The 10,886-nt window shown below is 38.5% G+C and overlaps 3 protein-coding genes across 3 annotated transcripts; 1 reads left to right on the forward strand and 2 right to left on the reverse strand.

Annotated features, from left to right (window-relative positions):
* Positions 1 to 470: 470 nt before the first annotated feature.
* PKNH_1215400 (protein phosphatase containing kelch-like domains, putative) lies at positions 471 to 3,292 on the reverse strand (the record flags this gene model as incomplete). The annotated part of the gene is made up of 2 exons (XM_002260169.1): positions 471 to 555; positions 726 to 3,292. 2 exons carry the CDS (start codon positions 3,290 to 3,292, stop codon positions 471 to 473), a joined length of 2,652 nt encoding a protein of 883 aa, XP_002260205.1.
* Positions 3,293 to 5,477: 2,185 nt separating this feature from the next.
* Positions 5,478 to 8,081, forward strand: PKNH_1215500 (conserved protein, unknown function; the record flags this gene model as incomplete). The annotated part of the gene is made up of 12 exons (XM_002260170.1): positions 5,478 to 5,587; positions 5,723 to 5,786; positions 5,953 to 6,034; positions 6,335 to 6,390; positions 6,539 to 6,624; positions 6,760 to 6,822; positions 6,955 to 6,974; positions 7,076 to 7,218; positions 7,386 to 7,572; positions 7,710 to 7,761; positions 7,879 to 7,890; positions 8,018 to 8,081. The coding sequence occupies 12 exons, from the start codon at positions 5,478 to 5,480 to the stop codon at positions 8,079 to 8,081; spliced, it is 939 nt and encodes a 312-aa protein (XP_002260206.1).
* A 1,048-nt stretch (positions 8,082 to 9,129) lies between these two features.
* On the reverse strand, positions 9,130 to 10,532 carry PKNH_1215600 (40S ribosomal protein S3, putative; the record flags this gene model as incomplete). The annotated part of the gene is made up of 3 exons (XM_002260171.1): positions 9,130 to 9,664; positions 9,835 to 9,956; positions 10,521 to 10,532. 3 exons carry the CDS (start codon positions 10,530 to 10,532, stop codon positions 9,130 to 9,132), a joined length of 669 nt encoding a protein of 222 aa, XP_002260207.1.
* Positions 10,533 to 10,886: the final 354 nt, after the last annotated feature.

Consider the following 10,886-nt stretch of genomic DNA (forward strand, 5'->3'; position numbering starts at 1 on the left):
TCAAACACACTCCTCCCCTTTTACCTAGGTAAAATGTCATTCAGGTGTGTGTGCCCCCTTTCGAATGACATTTCTAACGTATTTAAAGAAAGAAAAACTCCTTCTGGAAGTGAACTTTTTATTTCCCTACGTACGAATGAGTAGGGCGTTATAAATCACAAATAAAATGAGTGTTATACAAATGAGGTTCTTTTTGAAGGTTTCTATCACCCATTTGGTAATGCGCGCCCTTTCGCCTTGAGACACGTGAGTGGCGAAATGACGGAACGGGTAACGGCAGGGGGGGAAAGGAGGTTCACAAAGGGGAAGCCGAAAACGAACATGAGCATGAGAGTGCAAAATGAAACAAAAAAGAAAAAGAAAAAACCAACATTGGTAAAAAGTGTATCCCATAGGTGCATACAAAATTTTAATTACACATATGTATGGACGGTCAAATGGTACATGGAAAAAAAAAAAAAAAAAAAATGCTATGGGGCTCCAAAGTTCAATTCCCTCATCTTGGGCTGATTTCTTGGTGGTGTCGGGGGTCTGAGCTCGGTCATTTTGGTGTCCCTTCAAAAAGGAAAAAGGGGGATGATGGACATGAGCATGTATATTACTCTGCGTACGTTGTCGCACATACTCAGAGTGATACTTTGATGCAGAAGCGCATCCACACAGCAGAGGAACATCTACATAAGGCAGATACCTCCGCACATTAGCCGCCTCTCCGCCCCACTTACCACGTGTTGAAGAAGCGAACTTCGTCTTTGGCCGGGTATATCAGTTTCGGAATGACGGTGAGATCTCTACGGATGAAGAGTAGAGCCCCAGCGTTCTTGTGCGAATTACAATAATTGGTAGCCGAAAAAAGGGTTATCAGTTTCCCCCCTGCGAATCTCTCAAAGCCATCCATGACACATTCATGGGCACGTATAATCAATTGAAGATCGTTTTCCTCCAAAAATTTGTGAACCCGGTCAGGTCCATACTTAACAATATGACCAGTACCATCAGGGTCTCTTATATCATTCGGGATTGTTCCCAAAATGGAATCATTATCCGTAGGATCAGACCAAAGCAAATCTGTAACTTTCTGTTCATTCAAATTCTGTGGAACTTGAGAAACAACTAATGGTCTCCTCAACTGAGATATGTCTGAAATGGTATTAATACTTTTTCCTATCCCTCCATGAACACATAATATTTTATCCTCCACAATAGCACCTATAGGTAGCCACTCAAAAACTTGATTTATCTGAACCCAGCAGGAAGACTTATCATTTATATCTTCCTTTAATCTCCTCTTACACTCTTCCTGAAATCCATACAAACTATTAATGGCCATATCTTCATGATTCCCCCTTATTAAATGAATCTGCTTGGGATACTTACATTTTAACGCGAAAAGTAAACAAATAACTTCTAAGCTGTTGGAACCTCTATCGACATAATCACCAAGAAATAAATAATCATTTGAATCGATATCACCAATGGCATTTAACTTTTCTCCTAAATCTTCTTCCACAGGACATTTATACAATTGAAATAATCTCATGAGATCATAATATTGTCCATGTATATCTCCGTATATTTTTAAGGGCGCTCTTAATTTTAGTACCATATCTTCTTGCTTAAAAATATCCATTACAATGGAACATAGGATAGAAATATTTCCCCAAGGAATTGTAAAAATCGTTTCCGCATTATGATGGTACTGAATTTCGAATTGTGTTATATTTGGATTTAACAATGTAGTAATGATTTTATCATATACAGTATTTTTAAATTCACTTATGTAGTTCACTGGTGTACATAAGACACCGTTATTTATTTTTCTTCCTTCTTCTTCTAACTTATCAATGGATATTTTTCTAACCAACAAGGCGAAATCACTCCCCGTTTCTTGCACTGCGTGTGCATGCGCTGCTAGCCTTATTTTATTCGACATGGGTCTACTGGACAGACGAAACAGAGACGAGCTTGGTGAGTCCAGCATGTTCCTCTGTTGTACATTCTGCGCGTTGTGTACATCCTGCGCATTATGTACATTTGCCACTGCATTCCCTGCCATGGCGCTATTCTTCATTTCGTAAATTTGTTTGGTCCCTGCGTATTGACTACTTGCGAGTGCACTTGATTGCTGCGGGTTGATAACATCTTGGCTGTTTAACTTGAAGGAACTGCTACCACTTCGCACTTCGCCTCCCAGATGCTTGACATTTTCATTGGAGAGCTGCTTCTGTTTAAGGGAAGACTGCTTTAGTGTCTTCCTCTTTTCCGAATCCAAACCAGTGGTCGCATTCACCAGGATACAACAGTCCAGGCATTCCAACTCATTCGTTGGAAACTGTTGCGTCTGGTGAGTGAACCCACCAAAGGTGTAAATCGTATGCTTGTGCATCCACGAGGTGTGTCTAAATTTCGAAATGGCTGGCAACGTTACCCACTCAATTGTCTCCGTATTGTAGAGCGCTGTCGACAAAGGGATGGCACACCCGTTATCATTTCGACCCCCTAAAATAAACATTTTGGAGCCTATAAAAACGGCAGTATGCTGATAACGCGCTTCGGGAGGTACTCCCTTTTTTATGGGAGCTTCTACCCAGTCCCATCTTCCATCTCTGTGTTGTCTCAACCCCCATGTATCATCTAAGGATTTATTCTCTGCACTCCTTCCACCAAATATGACAATCATCCCTGTTGCAGGTCCTTCTTTGCACATGTCAGCTGAGTGGTACACTCTTGGAGGGGGTGCCTTGCAATTATTGGAAATAATTACTTGAACCCATTCGAATGGAGGAAGTTCTACATGCATAAACCAAACATCATTCAACGTATGCTGACCGTTATTTCCACCAATTACTATTAGGTTGGGCTTATTAAATACCATTACATGTCCATATCTTCTGCCTGGGGTTACTCCTTTTGTAGGCACTGTCATCCATGAATATCGTTGTTCCTTTCGTAAATCTAGTATGTACAAATCGTCCTGGGATAGCGATCCCCCACCCGTTGCACCTCCATATATAACTAACTGTTGTTCATCAACACACGCAGCTGCATGCGCCGCCCTTGCAGATGGGGTATTTTCCGTTACTATTTTTTTCCATTTGTTTTGCGATAAATCATATATATATATATCATCTGTTATGTTGTACTTCCCTGCGTCACCTATGGCCCCGCCGAATATTGCCACTTTGCTGTTTCCAAGGTAGGTAGCTGTGTGTCCAAAACGAGGAGCTGGAATTTCTCCCTTTTGTTTTTCCTTTCTGCAAATGTTTGTTTCCTTAAACGACCCATTATTCATTTGTCGTACAAGCGGGGAGTAGCTATGCTTGAAGGGGTAGGGGAAAAAAAAGGGGGCCAAACATTCAGCGGAAAAACGGTACCATGTGTACACCCCACAACTGCATGTGCTTGCATGTATGGGATCGCAAAATAGTTGTCAAGAGGGAAAGTGGAAAAGAGGAGGAGGACAAATGGAAAAAAAAAGTGTTGCCCTTTATATTTACCTGGACCCCGATGGGCGAACGTAAAAATTGAATAACTTTTAAAATTATTTTCGTTTGAGTTTCCTCCGCCCTGTTTCCACTTGCAGCTGGTCTCCTCCGTTATGAGGCGGTGAAAGAGCGGAGGGGAGCGAACAAGGAGAGCAAACAGGTAAGTGCGTCGTTTGCGCGGGGAGACCTACACGGCGAGGTTCACACGATGACGCATACATGTCGACACATGAGCGCGAATACCTCAACCGCCGCACAGGCGACGATAAGCGTAGGACTGTTCGGCGTGGACCTCCCCCTCCCCTGTTACACTTGCACATGCAAATGATAAGCTTTGGTAATCCTCAAAAGGGACGAAATGGCAAACAGGAAGAGGCATATGTGAGGTACAAATATGTGTGTGTGTGTATGGGGGGGGAGGCAAGAAGAGCTCGAAACAGAACAGTTAACAAAAAAAAAAAAAAAAAAAAAAAAAAAAAGGCGGCAAATGTCAGTAGCACTAGGAATAATATATATATATATATATGTACGTGTAAGCGTAACGATATTTTCGATTAGCTACATTGTCGCAATGAATTCCAAATATTTATTCATACAAATGAATAGACATTTAACACATAAAAATATGCTCTGCGAAAAGGTTAAATAAGTGGAACATGCGCAGTGTGTTTGCATGGCTGCGTATTTTTGTTCGTTCGTTTGATCGTTCATTCGCTTGTTCATTCGTTTTGTTCATTTTTTTTTTTTTTTTTTTTTTTTTTTTTTTTTTTTTTTTTTTTTTTTTTAATTCCCCCCTTAAAAAAAAAAAAAAAAAAAAAAAAAAAAGATACACAAACAACTTATTCATATTTTTTATTCATTAAAAATGAAATATGCATAATTCACAATGGAAGAAAAAATCAACCCATGAGAATCTTTCTTTTGTTTCATTTTCCCTACCAAATTTTGGTAAAATTAAATCCACTTAAAGGAAAAAATAATGCACACTCGCAAAAGTGTGCCAAGACTGAGGCATATAATAAATGTAAATGGTTTAACGGATATAAAATTGATATCAATAATTTTCAAACTTAGTGGATGCATATTTGGACCATTCTTCAACCTTTCCTCTGTTTGTTTATTTTTCCGAACCGTTCCATGATTGAACCATTTCTATGTATACGTACTGACACCGCGAAGTGGTTATTACACAAATGTGTGGTGACCCAGAAGTTGCCCTTTTACACTGCTTCGGTTTCTTTCCGATGGGTTTCATTTTCGTTGCTTTGTTGTTGCTCCTCATGTTTGACCCCTGCGTCCATTTGGGAACGAAGTTATTCTTAGAAGGAAAGATGGACTGGTTTTAACGCTTATGTATGTGTGGTCACTTCCTTGTCATTTGGAATCGCTCCTATTTCACGCTTTAGTGGCCCTTAGGGAATTAACCGAGGGAAAGAAGACCCACCAGAAAAGGGGTGAGCACATACATATGCATAAAGGTACAAAAGAATAGCAACACTTACAAACAATCATACATTGCAACGAAAAAAAAAAAAAAAAGAAATGTCACACAAGCATATTGCGCACATGTTGTTCCTTTTGCTACCGCGTCGTATAAACAATTGTTCACGCATAAATTGTAAGTCAATTTTTAGAAAAAGGTTTTTCTTCCAGAATATGTCACATTGGACTTAGGCACACATTACGCTTTCGCGGAAGTGTCGTATTGTTTGTTGTTTGTTTTTTTTTTTTTTTCACGTGGGAAAGACACATCCCTGCGTGCCATGTAAGTACACTAAATTATCGCTCCATAGCACATACGAGGAAAAGAGCTATGTGGTAGGAATAAATCTAAAATGAAGGAAATGCAAAAATATGGTAATCTCTATCCTTACGAGTTGATTTTGTTGTCTTTTTTGGTTTTCCTTTATTATTCTCCTTTTACTTCCCCTTTTTTGTCCTTTGTCATTTATTTTATTTTTTTTTTTTTTTCCTTTTACTCTGTCTGACAAAATGTCGCCCCTTTTCCGCGTGCTCGGTTCATTGTTCGCCCTGCTTAATTTTGCCACCCCAGAGGAAATTTTACCAACCAAGGAGACAGACAGCCCTATTTTTTACTATGGGTTTCAATACATACGTGCATAGGCACTATGAGAATGTGGTGTAATTGTGATTTCTAAACGGTTAGGTATTTCACGTCCGGTTTTATCGACCCACGTTTTTTTCCTTTTTTTTTTTTTTTTTTTTTTTCTTTGCAGATACATAAATAATGAGGGATATCAGCATTATTTGCCGTCAAGGTATTCCAACGTGTTGAAAGATGTAAGGATGGAAGGAATTCAGATATTGTAGCAATTTTTAACCATATCTAATTATTTTTATATCTGCCTCTGTTTTACTTTCCCATTTCTCGCTTATCGCGGTTCCCTTGTTCGAACAAAGCATTATTTTCAATCCATCGTTAACCCTTAAAACCGCCCTTCTAAAGAGAGACATTATAGGAGTGTCCTGCAATAAGGGCTACACCGTGGCAATCAGAAAGGCGTCCATAATAGACCTGAACGTGGAAGGTTAACTCGATGAAACTTTTCTCTTTTGAATAACTTCCCTTTTGTGGGTGTCATGACATCTACACAAGAGAAAATCTGGAAAAAAAAACTTCAAAGTGCGAATCCTCCTTTTGTCTCTATATTTTTCGTTGTACATTTTGGACATGGGTTCATAAAGCACTTATAAAACACTTTAAAAATGGGAGAGTTACTTAATTCGCACTATGCACGAGCAATTCATGTATTTGTCTTCTTAAATGTTCTCACCCTATTCCTCCCTCACTGATTACGCCACCCTCCTTCCCTTCACCGTTTCATCAGAAAACGACTACACAAATATGGCAAAGGAAATATGCTCCAAGAAGGAACAATGTCAGGTGTGAAAAAAGAACCAAATGAATAAATAAATTTTCTAAAGAAGTAGAAAATAAGATATAGAAACTGAGAGCATGATATTGAATTCCCCTCAGTTACAAACCCCTTTTTGCAAGATTCACAAAAACGAACATTTCTCCTTATTTTAAGATCGATGTGCGCAAATTCAAAAGGAACACTAAGAATCCCCACCTAGACTTTTCTTCAGAATTGGCCATAGAATACATCTGCATGAGGTCTGAGAATAAAATTTCGCTTCACCCTTTGTAGGAAAAGGCACACGACAATGTGTGGGAAATATTTCTAGTCAGTTTTTTACCCATATTAACTGTAACGAAATGGCACTAATGATTTTCTCCTCCTCATTTCAGTTCTTATAAAAATCTCTACGATGGAAATGCCTTCCACCAAGGAGTTACACACAAATACCTTGTGTAATACTTCTTTTTCTGAATGGAAAAAGTTCGCCCCAATGAGGCTTGGCCCATACTATGTGCACACTCCTCCCAACACACGTACACAAATATACACATACATATATACTTATTTGCATATACCCGTTGCAGAGTGCGGGACCAGTCTCTGGGTAATGTAAATTTTTAAGGAAGAAAAACAATCAACCTGATCAGTGTGACAAAATAGAGTATGCTCCACTGCTACATCGGAATGGACCACTTTCCCTCTCAGGTTGCGCTCATAACACTAGTGATGTAACAAACTTTACGTCCATTTCGAAGGCGTTAGAGGCGTGCACCTTGAACAACTGTAAATATGTCATATGGAATGATGAGGACAAAAGGGCTCTTATCTGCAATGCGGACAATTTGGACGTAATATGCATCGAGCGAAATGGCAAAAAGAATGAGAACTCACTGAACAGAGTATCAAAGGAGAGGAAATTTATTCGCAAATTTTAGCCTACAAAAATATGGTAGATCAAATTCAACAAATCCCCCATGGGGTACACAAAAATGAAACGTTCTTTCACCCTCACCAGAATTTAGTAGAAAAGATAAACAACGTAACGTATATGAATCCTGCCAATTTTTACACACCGGGATATGCAACCTTCTTAAATTATATGTCTATCTGCGACAAGGTTTTGAAAAGCGCCCCCTACAATTTGAGCACCCCCAAATCTGTGGACATCTGCTCCCACTTGGATTGCGACTACTTCACAAGAAGTAACTCTCCAAAGGGCCTTCATCGTGGTGGTTGAAGGAGTGGCCATTACTATCATTTGTAGTGTCACCACACAAAAATTTGCAACAAACGGGAAGGGGAACGATTCAACGCCACCTCTTCTTTCAAACTTCATCAGGCTTTGCTGGATCCATCAGATCCCTCAGCAATCACGGGAACGGAAAAACTTGGTAAATCGCAAAAAAAAAAAATAATAAATAAATAAAATACATACATATATATATCGTAAAGGGAGCAAGAATGCACATTTATACACACTTCCCGAATATCTAATTTCATTTCCGCAGGTTCTGCCAGGGGTACATTTTGAAAACATAAAATGCATAGCGAATTCTATATATATGTGTGCATATCTACACCGAAAATTTTTTGCCAATACTCCACTACCTGAAGAATGAATGTCCCGAGCAACACTCTTCTTCTCAGGTTCCCGACGATTATTCCAATGGACGGATTTGTCACGACTGTTAAATTGAGCCAATTTTCTTAAAAGGAATATTTTCATTTTCGCACTTATTTTACTGGTATAAAGTGTAGAGCACATTCTACATTATGAGTGCATGTTGTTTGTATGTTTATACCTACACGGAGAATGGTCTTCGATCGGTTTGCTTGTCTTTTCTCTTCCCTTTTTTGGTAATTGTGTCAACGCCTGCATACCACTGGCGCTATTCCGCTATAATATTTTTTGAATAAAACGAAAAAGTGTTTAATTGTAACACGTAATGCAACATTTGGAAGGTGCAAGATGTGTCTTAAAGAAACCAGAAGAACTTTACACAAAGTTACCCTCCCTCTTTGCTTGGTTCATGTGCACAGACAGACTGAACATGTTCACCTCAACACTTAACGTGTTTCAACACTGATTTTGTAAGTAGCATATTATTTTTTTCCAAAAAAATTTGGAGCCATTTTCGATGTTTTATTTTTTCTCTTCAAAAGTATATCCCTCACGTGAAGTACCCATATAGGGAATTGAATAAATTGAAAATCCAGTTGGCGATGATAAAGACCTTTCTACATTTTTAAAGAGTCAATGAGTGCCTTTCCGCGTAATCTCTATTGTCAGCATTTGTATGTGAGACGTAAATTATTTGAGGATTCTTTTCCACTCGTTCACATTCCATGTTCCATTTGTTCCCTCTATTTATACAAGTACTGATTTTTTCTTTTCCCCACCTGATGTTATTTTTTCCACCTGGTGTTATTTTATCCCCCCCAAAAAAAATATGTGCTACAATTTAGGTGTACTACGGATGCGGAACTTCCACAACTGACCATTTGCAAGTACCATTAAAAATAATACTATTTAAGCGTTTCCTGGAAGTTATTTATTTTTTTTTTTTAAGTTTAAAAAAAAAAAAAAAAAAATTGCACGTACGCATTATATTTCTATAAACTTGCTTAGTTCTTAGTAGCCACTTTGCCAATGCAATTACGCACACACGTAAGTACATATATATAATACATGTAACTGTACGCACGTGTGATGTGTACGTACAGGTGGATTTTCCACTCCACAAATAACCCCTTCATCTTCATAATGCTTCTATGGTTTCCGTTTTGGGCTCCAGAACAGAAATGTTATCAGGCAAAATGGATGGCAATCCAGTCTTAGAGTCAACAGCAGTGGGTAACATAATCTTAACCTTAATACCAAGGACTCCTTGTTTTAGCTGTGCTGATCTAGTAGCCGTGTTCACAAATCTTTTGGATGGCTCTCCTGTTGATATTAAGTAGCCATCACGGAATTTCATACTCTTAGCTCTCTGGGCTCTTAATTTACCAGACACAATAACTTCACATCCCTTGGCCCCAGACTCCATAATGTGTCTAAGGACACCATAACATGCACGCCTGACTGCCAATCCTTTTAGTAACTTATACCTGAGTGACTCTGCTTGTGCCATTGCACACAATCCTCTGTGCTCTACTCTCTCTGCAAACAATTCAACACTGTTTGTCGACTTGTTGAAGAATCTTTTCTGGACCAAGGATGTGAGTTCTCTGATTCGCCTTCCCTTATCACCTAGTACTTCCCTCGTGCGTGTAGCCCTAATTATAACTTCGGTTCTAAGATAGAATCGAGGAAAAAAAAAAAAAAAAAAAAAAAAAAAAAAAAAAGGATATAAAGATACAGCAACATTTAAAAGGCAAATCGAAAAGGGCATACAGTAACAAGTATCAATGTGCACATAGGGGGCCTTATGTAGGGCCTCTAGATGCCACTCCACTCTGCATACCTTATCGGTGTGACTCTCACTTCTACACCTGAGTATCCATCCTCGGCTAAAATTCTGGCCAAGAATTCATTCAACTCAGCTTGGAAAACACCATCGTTGATAAATTTTCTCTTTTTCGATATCTGTGGAAGGGGGAGGAAAGAAGAATACATAGCATTTAGCAACTCATCAAACGTTAGACTAACTGCAACTCTGTGAGATGCACCCTCAAAAGTACATTTCAACATATACGTCTCTCTTCACATATGCATCTCTCTCCTATTCATCACTCATATGAAAGGAAAAATGTTTTTATTTCGCCTCCACCATAGTTTTCCATTATGACAAGCACACTTAAAGCTGCCTATATGCGCGTTGCATCTATTGCTCCCAAATGGTTACTCTTCTCCACAATGGAGAATACGCATATATGTAGGTGTGGATATAGGTCCCTCCATGACAGGGATAAAAAAAAAAAAAAAAAAAAAGGCAAGGAACTCATACAAGGGGGGGGTTGTATTTCTCCTCGCCCCCAATGTTTTACGTAAAGCATCTCGCCATGCAAATTTCCTGCCAACTCACAAAAACTCTCATGTTTATTTCATGTAGGGTAAAAATACGACTATTTTGTTCACTCGTCATATGAGCATTTCGTGTATGTACGTATTTTTTTCTTTTTTTTTTTTTTTTTTGTTCTTATGGCTTACGGGAGCTGACATCTTGTACGCGGGTTTTGTTTTGTATTTGTTCAAACTTATTTGTGCAGTTAAAATGGGATTCTGTCGTAAATGCCACTTTGGAAAGCGTTCTTTTAATTTTTTAAAGTTTTGGGAAGTTTGAAACTTTTCAGCAAGGAAGAATCTTGTTAAATAGTAACTTTTTGTCAGCTTTTTTTCGACGTTTTAATTTTCCTCAAATTTTTGTTGCGAAATAAAATATGCATACTTCATCAAATGCTATCTATCCCTATGGATTTTTTTTATTTTCGTGTCATTGTTCGTTGGCGTGTTAATTCCTTCCTTTAAAAAAAGGGAACGTTTTTTTTTTTTTTTTAAAGAAAAATTAAATTATTT

The sequence above is a fragment of the Plasmodium knowlesi genome (genome assembly GCF_000006355.2).
Source record: "Plasmodium knowlesi strain H genome assembly, chromosome: 12".
Lineage (NCBI taxonomy): Eukaryota > Apicomplexa > Aconoidasida > Haemosporida > Plasmodiidae > Plasmodium > Plasmodium knowlesi.